This window comes from Lathyrus oleraceus, chromosome 2, assembly GCF_024323335.1.
Source record: "Lathyrus oleraceus cultivar Zhongwan6 chromosome 2, CAAS_Psat_ZW6_1.0, whole genome shotgun sequence".
NCBI lineage: Eukaryota > Viridiplantae > Streptophyta > Magnoliopsida > Fabales > Fabaceae > Lathyrus > Lathyrus oleraceus.
In genome coordinates, this window is record NC_066580.1 from 472,871,696 (window position 1) to 472,895,654 (window position 23,959).

Below are 23,959 nucleotides of genomic sequence, written 5' to 3' on the forward strand. Positions count from 1 at the left end.
CTCAAAACTTCTCACTCTCTAACACTCACAACTCAGCCCCTTCACTAAGTTTCCACCATAAATACTTTCATCCCAAACCTCTTGCTTCACATTCAAGCTCAATACCAGAACAACCTAGCTTTTTCATATTTTTGGATAATGATTGTAGCTTTAACTTTTTAACTTTTTAGGTTCTATTTTGTATTGAAAAATGGTTGGTTGTTCTTGGTTGGTCTTTTGAGAGGGTTTAGAGTCAAGCTTGCAAAAAAACGATTAAGTTTGGTTTACACATTTTTTTGAGATTTTTTTCTCTTACTATCTTTATGTTCACCTTTTTTAGTCTTACTTTGTGTTTGTTATCATTTGCTTTTTATTGTTGACTTGTTGTTACATTGGTTTGGTTGATGAAGTCTATTAGATCACGCTCATGGTTGCTTAGAGTTGATAAATCTTCCATGTTTCAAACCTATTAATGATTGATCAATAAATTATTCATGATACTTTGAATCATTGATAGATTGCCTATATTTCAACCATATTTGAGTCATTTGATGCATAGATGAAACCATTTTCTTTATATTAACTTGCTAATCCACTAACCATTAACTACTAACTACTAACTTCTAACATTTATATTATTGCACTTTGTTTCCTTGCTACTTATTTGCTCATAATTTATTTTATTGTTCATTTTATTTTATGTACTTTATGTTTATGTTCATTATTATCTCACCATATATCATTTACATTATGCTAATTTATTTACTCTTTTACTATCTTGCTAAATAAATAAAAAATGTAAAAACAAATCATAATTATTTGAGTGACATAATTTGTCAAAGTATTGATAGATGCACTTAGGATTGTATAATTTTCTTTGTTACAAATCTATTATTAGATGATTATTAATCATCTTCAATACTTTGCATTAATGATAAGTTATCCCTTAATGTGTCATATTTTGAGTTTTTGACCTATTGATAGATAATCCTCAAAATATTCATTTTACACATATTACTAACCACTAATTATACTTCACTAAATTTGTTTATCATTAACCTTTATTATTGTGATTTTTGGTACTATTAACTTATTATTTATTTTATGTCATTTATATTCACTAACCATTATTATTGTGATATTGTTATTTTTTATCTTGTAATTTACTTTTATGTCATTACCTTGTAATTTATATTCAAGTACTCATTATCATCATCATTGTACAAACCCACCATGCATGTTTATTTACTTGTTAATTATTTTATTGTCATCCAACATTAAAAACAACAAAAACATGATAAGACCAAAAATATTCACTCCACTCATTAATCACTTGGACTTAGAGGATTCCATTTAGGACCTTTGCTTGGAGACCTTCCTTTACTCTTTTGTGATACTTTGTAAACACATGGATTTTCATTCGCAACTTACATTCATGTTGTAAGAATGACATCATGACACCACCTTAGGGGGACATGTTTGTAAGACCATTATCCTCTGTTTAGCTTAGGTCACTTTTGCACACACAAGGCTTTCTCTTGGGCTACCTTACAATGAGACCCTTTATTTTTTTGTTGGTTACTTTGCATTCATGTTGCATAAGCCAAATTTCATAATCAAATAAACCAAACCCTTGATTCAATGTCAAGTGGCATTTTCATAATCAAATTCAAAAAATACAATAAAATTACGATTATTATTGTGCGCCACGAGTCTTAAGTGGTGGAGAATGAGTAACAATGGAGAATTCCTACCCTTACTCTGATTATTTTGGATGCAAGACGCTTGGATTGTTGTCTAGAATAATCGCCTCCACCCATAGACTTTAGTACAATATAATCACAAATATTCTTTTCATAAAACCCTTATTCAAGGTAAAAACAATACAACTCATCAAACTCATTTTTGTGCCTTAGGACATCATTCCGAAAACCTTTTTCTTAAAGGTAAAATCAGCCAACCCAGAAACATTTTCTATTACGAACTACAGTGCTCTGATTCCTCATCCCCGAATGAGTGATACGTAGGCACAAGGGCCCAAATCCTTAGCGAGCACTATAATAACAAAAACATCCCCTCTTTCACACATTCTTCTTTTGAAAAATAAAACAACAATGAGATAAATCCCCATGTATGTAAAACAACCCAAATGGTTCCCATGGAGTACCATGGACGTGAGGGGTGTTAATACCCTCCCCTTGTGTAACCGACTTCCGAACCCAAATCTCGGTTGTGAGACCGATTCTTTATCCCCTTTTAGTGCTTCATGTGCGCGTATCTTTTGAGGGTTTTATCGACTATTTCCCCTCGTATCTCCGATAGAGGCACACAATTTTGAGATCCTTATCTTTCATTTATTTATTTCACCTTTTTCAAAATGGCAATTTTCAATTTTCTTAAAAAAATCTTTTCAAATCATCTTTTCTTTCATATCAATAAAAGCATGAACCTTAAATCGTGCAGATCGCCCCTGACAACCACCAATGACAATTCTGTTATGGTCTCATACGACTTTTACAACCTGATTAATCAAGTCGATGAAGATTGTGAGGAAGAGGCCGAGCTCCCCGAAGAATTGGCAAGACTGCTCAAGCAAGAGGAAAAGGTCATCCAACAACACGAAGAATCAGCGGAAGTGATTAACCTTGGGACAAGCAAGGAAACAAAAAAATTCTAAATCGGCTCCGCTCTACAGGACGAGGTGAAGGCAAAATTGATCAAGCTCTTGAAGGAGTATAAAGATGTGTTTGCATGGTCATACCAAGACATGCCCGACCTCGATACTAACCACTGTAAAGTATAACTAATCTTAATATCTATGATATGAGCCAATTTAGTCAGTCTATCAGCATTCACCAAAATAGAATCACATCCCTTCACCGTCTTAGCAAACTTGTTACAAAATCCATGGAAATTCTATCCCACTTCCATGCCATAACACTCAATGGTTGCATCAGACCCAATGGCTTCTGATGCTCAATCTTTGACTTTTGACAAGTTAAACAAGCATAGACAAACTCAACTACTTCCTTTTTCATTCCTGGCCACCAAAACAATGTCTTCAAGTCTTGATACATCTTAGTGGAACCGGGATAAATACCCAACCTACTCCTGTGACCCTCCTAAAAAATATTCTTCTTAAGCTCAGGTGAATCTGGTTCACAAACCTTGTCTCTGAACCTCATCACACCATTCTCATCAATTTCGAAGTTACCACCATATTCTGATTGATTAACACAAGTCGATCAACCAATCCCACATCGATCTTCTGACCCTCTCTGATCTCTTCAAGAATACCACTTGTCAATTTCAACATACCCAACTTCACACTACTATGAGTCTCTTCACATATCAAACTCATGTCTCGGAATTTCTCAATAAACTCTAACTTTGGAACCATTAACATTGACATATGCAAAGACTTCCTTCTCAATGGGTCAACTGCAACATTAGCATTATCTGGATGGTAACTCAAGTCAAAATCATAATCTTTCAGAAACTCGAACTATCTCCTCTGCCTCTTATTCAACTCCTTCTGATCAAATAAATATTTCAAAATCTTGTGATCACTAAACACCTCAAATCTGAAGCCAAACATGTAGTGCCTCCAAATCTTCAACACGGATACCACTGCTGTCAACTCAAGATCATGCGTAGGATAATTCCTCTCATGAACTCTCAACTTTCTAGAAGTGTATGCTATCACTTGACCATTCTGCAACAACACAACTCCTAGACCCATCTTCGAAGCATAACAATATATAACAAAGGACTCACTTGGATTCGGAAAAATCAAAACTAGAGCAGACGTCAACTTCTTCTAGAGTTTTTGAAAACTCTCTTCACACTAAACATTCCACACATAGGCTTGACCCTTTCAAGTCAATTGAGTCAAAGGCAATGCCGGCTTTAAAAAACCTTTGATAAACCTTCTATAATAACCAGGCAAATCAAGAAAACCTCTTATCTCTGTAACAGACTTCAGAGTCTCCCACTGCAACACATCATTTATCTTTGATGGATAAAACATTATACCACCACTAGAAATCACATGACTAAGGAAAGTCATTTCCTTCAACCAAAACTCGCACTTAGACAATTTAGCATATAACTTCTTCTCTTGCAAAATCTCCAATACCAAACTCAAATGATATGTATGTTCTCCATCTTCCTTTGAATAAATCAGGATATCATCGACAAACATAACCACAAACTTGTCTAAATACTGATGAAAGATCATGTTCATATACTCTATGAATGCACCGGGAGCATTAGACATACCAAATGGCATCACTGAATACTCGTAATGACCATATCTCGTCTTGAAAGCAGTCTTTAGAATATTTGCAGGCTTCACACAAATCTGATAATAACCGGATCTCAAATCAATCTTGCTGAAAATACAAGCACCTACTAACTGGTCCATCAAGTCATCAATCTTCAGAAGTGGGTACTTTTTCTTAATAATTACTTTGTTCAGTTATCGGTAGTCGACACATAACCTCATACTACCATCTTTCTTTCTGACTAACAACACTGGTGCGCCTCACGTCGAAACACTAGGACAAATAAACTTCTTCTCAAGTAACTCCTTCAATTGCTTCTTCAGCTCGCCCAACTCTGAAGCAAACATTTGGTAAGGAGTCATTGACACCGGACTCGTACCTGGTACCGAATCTATAGAAAACTCAACATCGCGCTCTGACGCAAAATCACTAATGTCTTTAGGAAACACTTCTGAAAAATCACAAACAACCGGCATATCACAAACTACTCCATTTTCTTTGGCTTCTAACGAGGCTAACATCACCAACACTTGCTTAACCTATACAAAAATATCTTCATCTTCAACAAACTTCGAGAACATCACTGACTCACCAAACAACTTGCACTCTTGCAAACAGTGACACAACGAACAACCTCTCCACACCTGAAACATCTCAGAGAAGCAGAAGCTTCTCCCCAACTTGTTTCAATCTCGCTCCTATAGGCAAGCGGTTAAAGAAATTAACGAGTATGATAGTGTTGCACACACGTGTCACATACTAGGGAACAACAACATGAAAAAAAACTGGTCAGACGGACCGACCTACTCTGATACCACTATGTAACACCCTAAACCTCAATACTTATATATTAACCTTTACACAACAATCTAAGGTGTCACCAACGACAAAAACCTTTAACAAAACAAACATTTAACAAATAAGCATCGGAAATATCAACGTCATACAACACATGTCATCGCACACTCACCTTCACTTAGGGTATCATTGGGGCGGTATCGAACATATTTCAATTAAATAAAACAACATAACTTAGACATTTGGCCTCAACATCAAAATGACATAAACCGATATCAAAATATGGAGTTATCAAGATCAACTTTCAACAACTTCAACATAAACCAAAATAAACAATTAAACTCAAACAAAACATAATAAACAAACAAACGTTCTCAATCCCAATGTTACAGGACCAGAGCAAGACTTTTAAAATAACGATGAAACTAAACGAAGTAACTATAGGAGCTAACTTCCCCTTACAACAATAAACTCTACTTCTGGATTCAGTTGAATCAAGAAATGGTAGATTATGAAAATCGTAAGAATCAAATAATTATTTTCACAAACGGCGTCAATGTTCTGCTTCGGAACTAGATGATAATCAGATAGACTAAATTTACGGTATGTCATGGTGGTTCAAGATTTCTGATGCGGTGGAGAGGGATTGACCTGCAATGCTCGTTAATAGGCAAAAAAAGTGGAATTTTTATAGAGAAGATTTTTTGAATACCTTCATTAAAATAGCATAATTTCTTCTTTGAATACGACAAATAGTTAACAACTAAATATTTTGTTAAGTGGTATAAAATGCGGTCAATCGTCAGATTAATTTGAATGGTAAGAAAATTTTTTGTAAGAGAGTTCACCTGTTTAGTAGTAGAATGAAATCCACATCTTTAGCGCATGGTCTTTTACGATTCACCGATACTGGACTTCTATGTTTTTGGACCTTGCGACTGGTTATAACAAATTTTTATTAAGTTAACATGAACTATTTAAGTTATTAACATATCACTTAACAGGTTTTCATGATAAATCAATGTAACAGCGCGTTACAGTTGGATTATCAAAACCTTCATCCAAATCTTGAACAATTTGACTTAAAACTAATTTGTTTTTGTCAAAGTGAGTATAGTAATTTATTTTGACAGAAGGAGTGTAATAAATACAGATCCTAAAAACTTAATAGTATAGTAATTGCAATGGTGTCTGCAATAATAAATGAAGTCAAAGGAGAGTGAGTACTACTAATGATGAAGCCTGATCTTGTGGGCAACTACACAAATAATTAATCAACCAGCTACTATTTTGGACTTGTCAGATATCTTCTGGTATCACACCACTTTTATTGCATATTGTACTATACTTGCAAATTTTTCTTCCCCCTTTATTACTTGTTGTTTACTTTTACTCCTCTCTATGAACCAACCTTGCTTCCACTAATGCATACATATAAATAAAATGGGACCCTTGTGTAAATTTCCAAATGCATATTGCTAATAAAGAATCCTAGGAGGAGGGATGAGCTAAGGTAATTACAAATTGCAAAGGACAAAGTTAGGGTACAAAAACATTGCCAATTCACCTTGTTATGTTCTATGCATATATAGTGATCTATCTTTCAATCTACTATCACGAAATTGTTCAGTTCTATTACACTTTTGTACCATTGTTTTTGTGTATAGTCTTGTTGGTTATGAGGGTAGTTTGAAAAATGTAGACGAGAGAAACCAACTAAGATGCATTGGACCACTCACGTGACACAAAAACATGACCATTCTAGATGGAACCTACAATTAGAAAGGTTACAAAACAGAAAATGAGTCGGTAGTGTGACATTAAATATACATATTTAATTGAGCAGTGGCAGTAGGTGAAAGCAAGTAGAGAGAAGACATGGATGGAGCCTAGACCAAAATGCACGACCCTACTACACTGTTCTCTATATAATTGGTAAAAGTTTTTTGTCGTTTTCGAAACCGATTAATCTCTCCTATCATGTCTTTCCATTTTCAACTTTCACGTTTCACTTGTGTGTTTCTGTCTACACAAATATAATTTGAATCTCAAAAGCCACATCAACGGGCTTGTTTTGCGCTTCAATTCAAGATTTTGGATTTACGTTGCCTCTATTACAAAACATTATACTAGTACTATGCTTGTTCTTGTGTTGTTGTCTCCATTGTGGAGACTGTATAGATTCTTTGGTCGAGTTTTTCGTGTTCCAATCTTACATTTCTCAATCATGGAGAGTAACAATAACATAGGAGTAACATTTAATGAACATAAAAGAGGACAGTGTATTAATGTTACAACCTTGTCACATTTCCATCATATAACTATTGTAACATATTAATAGGATGAACTTTTGACATAATAAATCTTAACCACTGCATTTGTTTGTTATCAAAACAGTGATTACTTTTTAACTTTAACATGATGTTAAATCCATTCACCTGTTATCATAAAACATGCCTAACTTCCTTCAATCGTGTGCTTATGACAATGTGGTGTACAGACAGAACCTCGCAAAAAAACAGCTGCATTACTGTGGTAGCAGGCAAGATTTGGCGGGCATTAGTTTTAGACATAAGATAAAGATGAATATCCTGCAACAAACCCCATATGTTAGATTTATATATTGATAGTTTAAGCGACTGTGAAACACTTAAATAGAAAATATAAGATGTTCTAGAAAATTTGAAAGAGTATCTCTTGTTATTCTGTTATAATCTTTTATAACAATTGTTAAAGAATAGGAAATTGAAGAGTTGCTCTTTGTCTCAAAATAAATTTGTTTGATCGAAGTGGATAAACAAATTTTTTTGTATAGATATTCTCGCTCATGTGAATTTGCTAACATTCTCTTGTGTGTACATTAATTTTGCTTAAGGTATTAATGTGGAAAGTGAAGATGCAAAAAAATATTAACTCGATAAGGGTGTGTAGAAGCATTAAAGGGTGAGGTATTGATGTTTGCACGCCCTACACAAACGGAGAAGATCAAGATGACTGATAAGGTCAGAAGTGTCATTACCTTTTGCCTTAGAGATACAGTTTTAAGGGAAGTAACTAGGGGAAAATTTGTGGTTCTGATGTGGATGAATTTTGAATCATTGTATATGATCAAGTCTTTAACTTATTAGTTGTGTTTGAAACAATAATTTTACTCATTTTGAATGGTAGAAAAAATTAATTGTGGATTGACAAAAGTTCACAAGATCGTTGATATATTAAAAAATATTGAGATGAAGATTGAGGAGGAGGATAAAACTCTACTATGGTTAATCTCATCATCCAGATCATTTAAGTCCTTCAAGAATGCTCTTTTTTATGGTAAGGACTGTACTATTACCTTGGATGAAGTCCAGGAGGATGCAAGGTCCAAAGAGTTTTCAACGATGAAAGAATTAAATATTAACGATAATGGTAAAGGCTCAAGTGTCTAGAGTAGGGAGTGAAAGTAGAGGAAAGTCCAAATCTAGAGGTTTTCATAAGTGAAGGTTAAAATTATTTATTTGTTTGAAAACTAGTCACTTACAAGAAGAATTCTCCCTATAGAGGATCATGTAACATTTGTTCAGATTGCAGTTGTCTTATATAAGGATATATGGTTATAAAGGTGTTGGTGCGCTAGTGTGACGAGTTTGGAGACTGAAAATATTTAGGTCATGGACATATAATGCTATTATCACATGTGCTCAAGAAAATAATACTTTGGAAATTTGGTGCTAAAAGAAGGTGGAGTTGTTCAACTTGGTGACAATAAAGCTTGCAAGGTTCATAGTGTTGGTATGATTAGACTAAAAATGTTTGATAACTATGAGTCCCTTCTACGCAGTGTACAATATGTTCTTGAGCTTGAGCAACAAAAATTTCCATAAGCATGTTTGGTGATATATACTATTGCACTAGAGTTGAACACGAGGTGTTCAAAATTTGCAAGGTGCATGGATCATGACTAAAAGGTCTAAAATACATGGGTAATATATTTTAGATGGTTCGACTATTATTGATCCTGCATCATTATCAAGTGAAGACTTTTATGACAAGAACAAATTGTGGGATTTGAGATCAGGGCATGTTAGTGAAAGATGAATTGACAAGGACTTGGAGGTTTTTTATAAAAAATTTAATGAAATTTGCATGAAACAATGTATAAAGAGGCATAGAGTCGTTGTTAACATGTTTTTTGGAGTTGGATTGCCAAGGAGTTTCTGGGGTAAGCTTGGTGGTAAAGTAACTTACCTGATCGACAAATGTTCATTCACATTAATAGATTTCGAGATGCCTATGAAGGCTTGGAATAGAAAACTGATAGACTACTCTAATTTGAAGGTCTTTAGAACTTTTATGTTTGCGCATATCAATATAAATCAGGTTGTTACTAAGGATGTGAATTATGTCTTCATTGGTTATCCAAAAGGTGATAAGGGTCACAAATTGTGGGATGTAAAACTTGGAGGATCAAAGTTCATAATAAACAAGTATATTACTTTTAGTGAGACACGTAAAGAAAGAAAGAGTATGTAGAAACGAAAGGATCATAAGCTATAATTGTGAAGACTCCATTTTAGGTGAAATTTCTTGTTATGGAGACTATGGATGATAAGGAAATCGAGACTCTTGATATTAGTTCTAGTGAATAAAAATTTATAGTGGCTCCTGATTTTGATTTGACTTGTGATAGGGTAGGGAGCGAAATTGTCTCATCTCGTGGATATGATTGTGATGATCTTGTTTGTTATTGTTTGAATGTGGCTGAAGGGTTGCAAGACTCAAAATCAATGATCTTCAAGGAGGCATTAGAAAGCAAAAGGAGTCAAAAATAGTTGAAGGCGGTGAATGGTAAAAGGAGTTCACTAAAAAAGAATCATAATTGTGGGTTTCCTAGACTACCTCAACATAATAGGATGGTTGAATGCAAGTGCTTAGATCAAGGTTCGAGTATTGTTTGAACTTGGTCAAATTCGTTGAATAATGATTCAAGATTTTAGGGAGAGCAACAAGGTGATTGATGGTTAGATCAGAATCATCATTGGTTTTAAATTCAATGTGGAGAACTATGGAGATTGGCTTAAAACCAATTTGGAATTTCACAAAAATGCATTGTGTTTGACATAAATGCAGTGTATTCTAAAACACAATGTGCCTTAGAGGAATACATTATGTTCTTGTGTTTTTTTATAAACACCCAACATCTCTCCTGGCACCTATAAATTTCGTTTTTCAACCTGTTTATGAGCAAGAAGGAATAAGTGTTACAATCCTAATGAGAAAAACTTAGAGAGAGAGAGGGGGTATCGATTCTTGGAATTGAAGGCTAAGAACTGGAAGATCTTTGAAGGTATCAAAAAGGATTGGAAAAAAAATTAAATACATTTGGTTTATGTGATTCAAATATTCACAATTTGAAATATTAAAAGACACTTTGATAAAAAGTAAGAAATACTATTGAGAATTTTAAAGACTATTTTCTTATTACTATATTGTAATCTCTTGTAATATCTTTTTAAATATAGTTAATGAATTTTAAGATAGTGAGAGATGTTTGAATAAATTGTGTGTTTAAAAGGCACTACAGAGACTGTATTATATATATATAGAGAGAGATTACAACAAATTACATGCTATAATCGATGTGGGACTATTTTATATACAAATATTCTTAACACCCCCCTCAAGCAGAATCCTATATGTCATATGATCTGAGCTTGTTACAAATGTAATCTACTCGAGAACCCCTAAGAGACTTCGTAAACATATTAGTTAATTGATCTTTAGATTTTACATAATCTATGGTGACTTCTTCTAATACTACCTTGTCCCTTACATAATGACATTCTATTTCTATGTGCTTGGTATGTTCTTGGAAAATCGGATTAGATGCAATGTGGAGTTTTGCTTGATCATCGCATATGAGTTTTGTGTTCTGAAGATCTCATATCCTAAGTTCTGAGAGTAAATTTTCCATCCATGCAAGCTCACTTGAGGCTGCTTTCATAGCATGGTATTCAGCTTCAACATTAGATAGTGAAATTGTATTTTGTTTCTTGCTTCCCCATGATATCATATTACCTCCAATTAGAATACAATAGCCAGATGTGGATCTCGTATCCAACGGTGATCCAGCCCAATTTGCGTCTGAATAAAAAATATATTAGCATCACCTTTATATTCATATAATAATCCTCTACATAGTGCATTTTTTTATATATCTAAGAATTCAAATGACTGCATCTCAATGACTATCACAATGAGCGTTCAGAAATTGGCTCACAATGCTCACCGCAAATGTAATATTTGGTTTGGTGACTGTAAGATAGTTGATTCTTCCCACAAGTCTTTGATATCTTCCCTTGTATTTCAATGGCTCCCCCTGACCCAAAAGAAGCTCTAAGTTTGGATCCATATGAGTATCAATAGGATGACAATCAAGCATACAAATTTTACTGAGAATGTCTAAGGTATACTTGTGATGGTTGATTGCAATTCCAGATGAGGAAATGGCAACTTCAATACCTAAGAAGTATCTGAGTGAACCCAAATCTTTTTTCTGGAATTTTTTGAAAATATGAGTTTTGAGTTGTTGGATACCCTCATTATTGTCTCTAGTGATAACAATGTCATCAACATAGACCACAAGAAAGATGCGTTCACTGGTGAAGGAATGAAGGAAGAAAACAGAGTGATATGCTTCACATCTAGTCATACTGAATTGTATCAAGGCAAAGCTGAAGCGACCAAATCAAGCATGTGGGGACTGTTTCAGCCCATAAAGAGAACGACGAAGCCGAAAAACAAGTTTAGAATTTCCAAGAACAGTAAAACTTAGAGGTTGATCCATATAAACTTCCTTCTCTAATTCTCCATGTAAAAAGGCATTTTTAATGTCCAACTGATGAAGCGGCCAATGATGAATAACAACCAATTCAAGAAAGATACAAACTGAACTAATCTTTGTCACCGAAGAAAAAATGTTAATGTAATCAAGACCAAATATTTATGTATATCATTTGGCTACCAAGCAGGTTTTGAAACGATCGATCTGACCCTCTAGTCCAACCTTCACTGTATAAAACCATTGACATCCCATTGTAGTTTCTCTGGAGGTAAAGTAATAATGTCCCAAGTGTTATTTGAATGAAATGCAGACATTTCTTCCATCATCGTCTGACGTAAATTGGGATTAGTCATAGCTTCATTTATAGACTTAGGAATAAACATAGAATCCAAAGTAGACACAAAAGAGACATAGGAAGTAGAGAGACGGTCAAAATTTAAAACACATACATATTTAGGATTAGGATGATGAGATCAAATACCTTTTCGTAGTGCTATTGGAAGGTCAAGTACATGTGAGGTAACTGGAGGAGCAGTTGGAGCAGGAGATAATGTTGGTGGATCAACATCATCTCTAATCTTTGATGCACAATGTATTTGTTGCTGGTAGACCTGTAATGGAGGTGTAATGGGTGTGGGAATGATGTAAGGGATATCTCTAACATATTAAGTACAATTTTTATCTGGTGACACAAAGCCAGAGAAGAACGGGGAACTTTCAAAGACTGTAACATAGGAGGAAACAATGTATCGTTGAAGTTGGGGACAAAAGAAACGATATCCTTTTTTGTATACTTGAGTAGCCTAGAAAAATACATTTGAGAGATTTGGCAGAAAGTTTGTCTTTACCTGGACTGAGGTCATGAACAAAGCATGTGCAACCAAAGACGCAGAGATGAATGAGGTAAAGATCATATTGCGGATTCAAGATAGAGTATAGAATCTGATCTTGAAGTACTGATGAAGGCATTTGGTTGATAAGGTGACAGGCTATTGTTCGCGAATATTATGAGTCTATCGGATTAACTAACTGCAAGTGTACAGTTTATCGTGTAGTTTTAAAAGATATCGACCCCACGGAGATCAATAGCCAAATCGATCGTTTCTAATTGTTACGGTGTTTATCTAAGGCAATTAAATTAAGAATAGAAAAAGATGAAATAATAAAATTTAATGAATGTGGATAAATAATACTAGAACGTGGGTCACATCAATTAACAGTACTCTTGATTGTTTCTAAATAGGATTACTGTAAGGAGCAATATTTTCTACCTTGAAAAGAATTCAATTAAACAGAAACTTTCGCTTCCACGTATTCAGAACTGGATTTTACTCCTTAATTTATACCGTCCATTGTCATATATAACTGGCGCTTATCGCGTTAAAGTAGTAAAACCTATTTTAAGGAATTAGACTCTTTACTCATTTGAAAAGTGATTTTGATTGGTAAGTTTAAATAAAAAGGAATTAGACTCTTTACCAATTTTAATCTTTAGTGTCAAACGACTTTCGATCTTACCTGACGTTATCACTATCCCACGTTCATAGTAACAAATCAGATTAAGTTCGGAAAATTTGCGTTAAAACCAAAATAGCCCACAGTTGTAATCCTAAAGAAATAACGGACAGAGTGTCATCAAATGACAGTCTTCATATTCTAGTACAGACAAATTAGCTAGACATAATTACGGTAAACAAATAGGCATCTGGTTTGGACTTAGAATTAAACACAACGACTGATTTAAATAAAACAGTTTTTAAAAGCAAAAGAGAGGGAATTAAATTAGGGAAAATAAAATGCGGGAAATAAAATGCGAGGAAAGTAAAGCAAGGAAACTAAATTGATAAGGCAATTAAAATGTAAATAAAGCTGAATAAAATAAGAACCTGCTGCAATCGGAGACTTGAATTTGGTACAATGCAAGCAGACGAAAATAAACTTCGACGGAATGTAAATGCGGGAAGATAAATAACCTCAAAATAAAGGTGCTACAAGCTTGATACACAAACAAAATGCGATAACCCTTTAATGTAAGGAGTTAAAGCTTCTAATGATACTAAGCTTTATGGCTTATGTTTGTGCTAAGCTTGGACGATTCAAAAAGCCAAATAAAATCACTATTTATAACATTTTAAAACCCTAAAATGTTATATGAAACTTTCTTAATTCGTGGGAGGAAATATAGGAAAACATGGGTTTAGTGGAAGACCAAGCAAGGCCCATTTTCAACTGCAGCATAAAACAAAGGATGGCGAATGTCACCCCTGCATGGAGAACGCCATCTTCACAACGTGGGCGTGACTGAGTCTTTCAACCGTTGAAGTGTGGGACACGTCATCCTTCTGGTGGCTACCCTCATGGCAAATGCCATGCATGTCGTCTTAAGTTCAAATTTCCATTTTTTCTTCGTTTTGCATCTGAATTGCTTCATTTCTTCGCACATAGCTCATATATGGTCAAATACCTGAAATGCAAACAAAGTACCCACATAACACTGGAAATAGAGGTAAAACGATAATAAAACATGTAAAAAAACGAGTCAAAATAATGGTATAATTTGGTGTTATCAGCTGTGAGGAGAGCATCACCCAAAAAACAAGAAGGCATATTGTGGTGAAGTAAAAAAGTATGTGTGGTTTCAACTAAATGATGATTCTTTCTTTCAGTGATACTGTTTTGTTATGGTGTATGAGCACATGATGATTGGTGAATAATTCCTTGTGATGTTAAAAAAGATTGAAATTGGGATGACATATCATCATGAGCATTATTAGTGCGTAAAATTTGAATGGAAGTGTTAAACTGGTTCTTAATTTCAGGATAAAACTCTTTGAATATATGGAAAACATCTGAACGATATTTCATTAGAAATAACCAAGTACATCGTGAGAAATCATCAATGAAAGTTACAAAGTAATAATATCCTAAAGTTGACATGACACGACTAGGACCCCAAATATCAGAATAAACTAAAGCAAAAAGTGATGCAACACTTTTATTTACTCGATGATAATAAGTCCTACGAGTATGTTTTCCTAATTGACACGACTGACACTCAAATGATGAAAGCTTAGAAAACTAGGAGTTAAAAGACGCATTTTATTAAGGCTTGGGTGACCCAGACGTTGATGAGAATCAATAGAAACACATGCCACTAGTGGAGATATATTATATAAACCTATGAACTCACTAACTGCTCTAATTGTTCGTCATGTACGTCGATCCTGGACATAAACATAATTATCATTAAAAATGATTGAACAATCAAGAGTGCGAATGAGTTTGTTAATAAATATTAGATTAAAAGGAAAACTAGGAATGTAAAGGACGATTTAAAGACAAGTTTGGAAATGGGTGTGTCTGACCAAGGCCTTGAACTTTGATTTTAGAGTCATCTGCCATAATGACAAAAGGAAAAGAATCAGAATAAGACAAGTGAGACAAAAGAGATTTATTACCATTCATATGATCAGAGGCACCAGAGTCAGGGACCCACTGACCAATAGAGAATGTAGAGACAAAGGCTACAGGATTACCAATCTGAGCAACAGCGGCAGATGATGAGGGTCGATGGGTTGTTTTGTATTGAAGGAATCATTGTAATCAGTGGCGGGAATAATAATGTCTTTGGTGATAGTCGGTTGAGTAATAGCAACAACCTGTGGTTGTCATTGTTGTTCTCTTGCCTTTGTAAGACATTCATCTTCAATGTGACCGTAATAATTGCAATAGTTACAACGAACACCATGACATTGACCACCATGTCCTCTGGTTCGTCAACCACTACCCTGGTAATGGAAAGCAAGAGCAGATGATTCAGTGGGAGATAGAGTAGAGACAGGTCCAAAAGCATGAGGTGTAGCCAAGCACAACAGTTGTTCACTAACTGCTTCATAGTTAGGAATAGTGGATCCTGATAAAATCTGGTTACGAATAAAATCAAGTTCTGGTGGTAGTCTGACAAGTGCCATAATCATGAAATACTTACTGCGTTGTTCGGCATGAGTTGTTGCATGTTTTGTAAAAGGCATTAGGGTTGTGAAATTTGCCTTCAATGCATCAAGCATACTCAAATCGCTTGGAACGAAAAACTGAATACAAATCTGGAAAGAGGTTAGTACGACGACGTCAATGATGGAAACTGCAACGGGAAGGGTTGTCGTACGCGGTGTCACACGTTGTTGGAGCAGTGAAGCGTGAGATCCATGTGCTGAAAGAGAAGTGGCGTGTGGGAAGGTGGGCAGCGAGATTTTGGGGACTCGCCGATCTAGAATAGGAGATTCTGATAGTATAAGTATCTCGCCGGAAGGACGTCAAGAGCGGCGGCAATGCCAATTGTGGTCGGAAAAACGATGGTATGGTGGTGATTGGAATGAGTCAACCCAAAAAATTTCTCATCGAAAGACAGTGGATCGACCAGTTAAAGCATGGCGAATAGTTGAATCTCAACAAATTTTAAATACCATCTTGAAGTACAAGAAAGTGAGAAACATTTGAATAAATAGTATGTTTAAAAGACACTACGAAGATTTGTATTATATATAAAAAAGTTACAGGTAATTATATGTTATAGTCGATGTGAAACTATTTTATATTCAAATATTCTTAATAATAGTAAATTGATGAACGATAAACAAATTTTGTGTCCTCACTTTATCTTATTCTTCTTACTTAAGTGAATTTGCTAATATTCTCTTGTTTATACATTAATTAATTTTGCTTGAAATCTTTTATTTTGATTATTATTATTCTTTATCCCCACATATCAACATTAGTGTGATTATTATCCTTTCAATTTTACATCAATAAGTCCATTCATATGTTATCTCAAGCATTGTGACTACTACTATTTACTAAACTTAAATAAATGAATTCAAATAGTTTAGTTTCATAGTTACACATTCACATTTTCTCAAATTATTATGGATATGGATAACACAATGTTAGCATTGTGTCCAATGTGTGTTTTCAAGACAATGTGACAACTGAACTCACAAGCCATAACAAACTAATGCTATTTTGTTGCATGTGTCACGTGTATACCTCTCACCTATCACTCTGAGTCAATTTAGATATAAATTTTGAGACCGTGATTCTTTCTTTTTCACCCTTAGTTAATTTATCTACTTAAAAAATTGTGCTTCTAGACGACATAAAGACATACTTAATAAAGTCTCATTTCATTTCATTTTCATGCCAATGAATGACTCTACTACTAGTAGTCACTACTTATGAGATCCTGAGCCTCTAGGCACTGATCACTGATCACAGCTCATTCTGAGCCAATCCACTCAGTTTTCATCAGTCACATTACCCAACCCATTTGTGTGTTATTGTTGTGTGTCCCTTTCACTCTACCTGTCATGGATCCTCTAAGAAACCAATACTATCCCTTGATGTTAACATTGCTCCCCTCTGCAGCCTCAGAATAACAACAGCCATGATACAATAATTAAAAGCAGTACTAGATGTAGATAACGACTTCATAAGAAGAAAAAACACCCCATTTCCCTACAACCAATCCAACTGTACAAAACCCTTTTGAAAAATCCAAACATTAATTAACCTTAAAGTTAGAACCCCCATCCCCAAATAAAAACATAGAAAATAAATGCATATTAAGTAGAAAACACCCCGAACTAAACCAATGCGTGACTTTAAATGCTTAAGAGATCGGGCGGTGGAGATTGCGGAGGATGTTGATCATCTTTCGAGGCTGAAGTTGGAGATTCTAAAGCATTTGATGGTGACAAAGAGGATTCTGTAATTGTTGAGTCTCCTAGTTTAGACTCCGGTGACTTTGGAAGCTCTGTCAGAATTTGAACAACTTCGCGCATGGTTGGTCTTTCTACTGCTTGTTCTTCGACACACAGAATGGCTACATAGAAAACATGCATGACCTCATGAAGTGGAACTGATGAAAGTCTAGGATCTAGGACTTTTAGAACTCCTTCTTTGTTGGAGTCTGTCATTTTTCTCACCCATTGCACAATGTCCACACCGTCGCCGAATTCTCCTACTGGTTTCCTTCCAGTTACAAGCTCTAAAAGAACAACACCAAAGCTGTATACATCGCTTTTCTCATCAACTTTCAATGTATATGCGTACTCTGCAATCAAATATCAAACTCATAAATACATCATACTATCAAACTCAATTATAGCAACCATGTTAATGTTAATAACAAACCATGTGCAAAACAAAGTATACGGAAAAGCAATAGACTAGACATTTAGCCAACCATCAATGGTGGGGGCTATGAAAAAAAAATCAAATAATGCAGTGCTACCTACCATTTATGTTTGATCAAATAGTCAAAATATAGAGTCTACACCTAAACCATTATGTTTGGTCGATTAGTCAAAATTATGAGCAGTGATTAAATGTACAATTATGATTTTGGAAAAAAATTCAATGATAATTTATCAATTAAGTTGAACTTGAACAATACCTGGAGCTATGTATCCATATGAACCAGCAATAGCCGACATGCATTCGGATGTTCCAGAATCTTGCAGGAACTTGGCCAGCCCAAAATCAGCAACATGGGCTTCATAATTAGAATCAAGAAGTATGTTGTTTGATTTTACATCTCGATGAACAATAAGTGGAGAACAATCATGGTGTAAATAGCAAAGTCCCTTTGCAGCCTCGACAGCAATTTTATACCTGGTATCCCAATACAAATGACCCCCTTTCTTTCCATGAAGAACTTCACCTAAACTTCCATTAGGCATGTACTCATAAACCAAAAGATTTGTCTCATGGCTTGAACAGAAACCCAATAGCCTAACAATGTGCCTATGTCGGATTCTCCCCAATGTCTGAATCTCAGCATTGAATCCATGATCATGAGACGAACCTCTGCTCATAACCGGAAGCCTTTTAACAGCAACAAGTTCCCCATTCGGCATCGTCCCTTTGTAAACAATGCCAGCACCTCCTTTTCCTATGATATTATCCTCCTTCAAGGAAACCAAAATATCATCAGCAGTGAACTCCAACCGTTGAAATGAGGTCAATTTCCACGCACGGGCCTCGCTAGCCTTCTTCAAAGACCGGGCCTTGAATATCGCTGCAATAGCAAATACAATGGAGCATGCAAGCAACCCAATAACAAGTAGCAGCTTCACAGTAGAAGAAATATGACCCTTATCATGATGAGTCTGATTAGCATCATTTACAACACCATCTTTACAAGCACCCAAATAAGGTCCACAAAGATCAGGGTTTCCCAAGAAAGACGTGTAGTTAAAGTAACTGAATTGACCGGTACCAGGAACCAAACCAGATAGATTGTTATACGAAAAATCAACAGAAGTTAAGCTTTGCATCGAAGCTATAGAACCAGGAATGCTACCAACTAAATGATTTCTCGAAATATTCAAGTAATTCAATATCCTCATACCAGTAATCTCATTTGGAATAACCCCCGCTAACTCGTTATGACTAAGATCAACGAAGGTTAAAAGCTTGCATTGACTAATCTCAGGGGCAATTGGACCAGAAAACTTGTTATGACTAAAATCAATCTTTGAAAGCTGTTGCAACCTTCCAATCTGTGATGGAATCTTACCAGAAAACATGTTGCCATCAAGAAGAAGCTTCTGCATGCTAGAAAAATCACCAATAGAAGGCGGCAATGGTCCCGAAAGTTGATTGTTTGAGAGAGTAATCTGACCAAGGTTAACAGATACAGAATGAGTCTCAGGAAAATTTCCAGATAGATAATTATCTTGAAGCTCAACCTGAGTTAGTTTCGGAAGTCCAAAAAGACCTTTAGGAATTGAACCATTCAGAAAATTATCACCCATTCGAATCCTATTCAAAGATTCACAACTTCCAAGAGATTCAGGAATTGGACCAAACAGAAAATTCCCAAGAGTTATCAGTGTTTGAAGATGATTCCCAGAACACAAATAAGGTGGAAGTGTACCAGTTAACTTGTTTGAAGAAAGATCCAGAAGAGTTAATCTTCCATTTCTTCCCAAACTCATCGGAATGTTACCGGTGAAGTTATTCTCCCACAACTGAACAACCTCCAACGCCGGCATATCTCCCACAAACTCCGGAATAGCTCCGTGAAGTTTGTTTCTAAAAAGGTTAAGAAGCGTGAGATTCTTCAGTTCACCGAAACTCGTGGGAATCTCACCGGTTAACATGTTGTTAGACAAATCCATGGATTTCAAGCTTTTCAAATTTCCAAGCTCCCATGTAAGAGAACCTGAAAGTCCATTTACTTGAAGAAACAGTGTGTCTAGGTTTTGAAGTTTCCCCATCTCCGGCGGTAACTCGCCGGATAAACCGCAGTAAGCTGCGTCAAGACGGATAAGCTCAGTCAAGTTTCCAATCTCCGGAGGAATGCCACCGGTGTACGTGTTGAAATATCCGATGTAAAGCTCACGGAGACTGGTTAAGTTTCCGATCTCCGGCGGGATAGTTCCGGCAAGTTCGTTACCGGAAACAGCTAAATACTCCAAGTGTTGCCATAGTCCAAACTCCGGCGGGATCTGACCGGTAAAGTAGTTACCACCGAGATGCAAATGACGGAGATTCGGCAACTCGGTAACAGCAAGAGGAAGTGTTCCTGTCATGTTGTTGTTGTACAGGTCAAGAATCTCGAGGCTCTTGAGCTGAGAAAGCTCGGTCGGAAAAGTTCCGTTGAAGACATTGTTGGAGAGGTTAAGTAGCCGGAGACCAGATACGGCGGAGAGCGACGGAGGGATGGGACCGGAGAATTTGTTATCAGCTAAGGAAAGGTTAGAGAGAAACGGAAGATGAGCGAGATTATCGGAGAGTGTGCCGGAGAGGTTAAGTCCGGTGAGGTTAAGAGCGGTAACGTGGCGGCGTGCGTCGCACGTGACACCTAACCAGATACAGTGTGTGGTTGAGATGTTCCATGAAGAGAGAACGGGAGGGGTAGAATCGGTAATTGTTTCACGGAGGGAAAGAAGTGCGCGGTATTCTGAGATTGGAGATGGAAGAACATTCTGAAAACGGAAATGGAAGAGAGAGAAAAAGAGAAGAAAGAAACGCATTTTTGGATGAAGAAAGAAAGAATGAAACTAAGTACTACTATATGAAAGAAAAGAACACACAATGAGTGTGTTTGTGTTGGTTGAGGTTAGGAAGGAAGAGAAGAAGAACCAACCACTGAGGTTGAGATTGAGGATTGAAACTTTAGTTAGAATTAAGAAAGTGTGTTTTTCTACTTATTTCTTTTTCTTTTTTATATAACTTTATGGTTGAATATTTAGGACAATGTCTCCTTAGAATAGAGGGAATTTTTATGAATATGATTTGAACTTTTTGGTCTTTATTAGTTGGAAAAGAAGTAGGGGGAGAAAATGGAAAAGAAAAGAAAAAGAAGAATTGGACCAATCATTTGAATGGACTCGTTGTCGTTTTGATTTTTGAGGGATGAGTTGGTGAATAATTCGTTTACCCATTACCAAATCTGTTTTTATTTATTTATTTGTTGGTAATAGATAATTGAACCTACATGATAGTGGAACTTTACTATTTTTTGTTTGTGTGTTTAATGTACGTTTGTTTTATGGGAAACCATTTTGATGTAATTTCATGTTGCTTAGACATTAGTTTAATAAAGTTAGTGGAAAGAATGGGTTTTACTTTTTAAAATGTCTAATGTCATTAAGTAGAGATTTTGATCTCTAAAGCGTACTAGAGATGTAACGTATCCCAAGTGAATTTTTATCTTAATATATCATTTTATAGCATTATTAATATATACACTTAAGTATCTATCGAGTTTTATTAGATACCATGATTTAGATAAGTCCATATATATATATATATATATATATATATATATATATATATATATATATATATATATATATATATATATATATATATATGAGATTAATTACTATACACTGTCAGTTTAAAAAAATTTACACCGTCGGTTCATCACCATCACCCGTTTGTATTACTTTATAGATTTTTAAAATAAAAGTCAAACTTTTTTTAATATCCAACGTCTATAATTAAGTGATGGTGTAAAACCGTTTTACACCGACAGTGTATTTCAATTAATCTCTCTATATATATATATGATTGTAAGATTTATTTAAATAGAAGTTTTCTTAATTAGTTATTTAATTACAAAATATTTTATTTATGTTAAAAAAGTTATACTAATGAACTAATTGTATTATTATTATTATTATTATTATTATTATTATTATTATTATTATTATTATTATTATTATTATTATTATTATTATGGTAATATCAAATTCCTCTGACCATGTTATTATTATTATTATTGTATGTGTGGGTAATTGAACATGAAGTTCTAACCCTAGTCTCTTAAAAGGTATACTAAATTGATAGAGTTAGTAAAGTTAAAAGAGAGATTACTAACTTTTAATCTAATCCTAAAGCTTCAATTAGTGATGAGTGGCAATGCTAGTAGATAACTTTAAGTACTATAGGCATTAAGGTAATTCAATATATATATATATATATATATATATATATATATATATATATATATATATATATATATATATATATATATATATATATATATATGTGTGTGTTCTTTTTTTTTTCACATGTCGGTTTGGTTTAGTTTTGAAAGATTCTGATGTCTAGATCGATAAAAAATATATGGATTAATTTGGATTGAATTTGTACTTTTTGTGATAAAACTAAAATTGAACCAAATCGAAAAAATAACGGGTTTATTTGAATTATTTGGGGAGTTTTTCGCTAGGGAGCATTGAACATTGTGAGACTTCTTTTTGGAGTAACACTTTTGTGAGAGACACACCGCATATTCACCCAAAACCTTAAGGTGATAGGTGGGTGGGTTCTCTCACTTATAAATGTTCAAATCTCCACATTTCTAAATGTGGGATTATTATCCACACTACTCACACTTGATACATTCTCAACATGGATGAGATTGTTCGAATACATTAAAAACAAATGTCAAAAAATATTTTTAAAAAATACTTAAATAGTCTTTTAGTCCACGTAAATTTGTGCGTTTTTGTCCCTGTATCTTCTTTTTTTTGGATAAAATCCTTAAATGTTGAATTTCATTTGATTGTAGTCCCTAAAATTAAAATTCGCAAGTTTCCTGCGGATTTTAACTTTATGACTAAAACCAAAAGGATTTTAACATTAAGAGATTATTTTAACAAAAAAAATACAGGGACGAAAATAAAAAACACTTCAATTTACAGGGATCAAAAGACTATTTAACCCTTTAAAAATATCTAATTTGCATCCACTAAATTTACATAATAATATAAAATTCCTAATTTTCTTCGTTTCTCCATATATGTTGTGAATGTCACAAATGGCATTTCATTTTTATTTCTTGAAGTTGAATATCTTATATTAGTTTCCATGATAATGATAATATAAATTATATGGTTGGTTCGTGTAGGCGGGTTCGCGGATAGAGTTTTGAAAATCTGATGTCCGATCCAATTAACATCGGATTTTGTTGGCTTGGTTCGCCTTTTGCTCGAACTAAAAAAGTGCTCGACCTAAACACCAAGGTTTAGTTTGGATTTCCGTTTGGTTTGGATTTGCCTGAACGAATGAACACCCCTTGTATATATGCCAAAAACTTAGTGAAATCATCATTCTTCCTATTCAATTTTCCCTTGTTCCAAATCAGAAAATAAGAGAATGAGAGAGAGAGAGAGAGAGAGAGAGAGAGAGAGAGAGAGAGAGAGAGAGGGCGAGTGAACAAGAAGAAAAGAATGGGGAGAATTGCTTGATCATCTTGGAAAACTCTTTCATGTTAAAACCTTGATAAACATTGAATAAGGGTCAAGATAGAAGCATTTGATCATCACGATCTATCATTATCTCATCTCACTTTTCTCCAATTCAAGTTTCTCTTGATAAAAGGTGGGGTTCTATTAAGTTTTGATTGGGATTTTAAAACCTTTGAGAGAAATGCATGAGGGGTTAGGATTAGAAGTTATGAATTCATGTTGTCTTGTGTGAAATGTGTTAAAAAAACATGTTTATAACTTTCATAATTTGTGTTTGATTTTCTATAGGTTTTCCTAATGTGTTT

At 34.7% G+C, this 23,959-nt stretch overlaps 1 protein-coding gene across 1 annotated transcript; it reads right to left on the reverse strand.

The window, feature by feature from the left end:
- Positions 1-17,341: 17,341 nt before the first annotated feature.
- Positions 17,342-21,177, reverse strand: LOC127120518 (leucine-rich repeat receptor-like serine/threonine-protein kinase BAM1). The gene is made up of 2 exons (XM_051050969.1): positions 18,341-21,177; positions 17,342-17,998 (listed from the first exon to the last, which is right to left on the reverse strand). The coding sequence occupies exons 1-2, from the start codon at positions 20,925-20,927 to the stop codon at positions 17,547-17,549; spliced, it is 3,039 nt and encodes a 1,012-aa protein (XP_050906926.1). The 5' UTR covers positions 20,928-21,177; the 3' UTR covers positions 17,342-17,546.
- Positions 21,178-23,959: the final 2,782 nt, after the last annotated feature.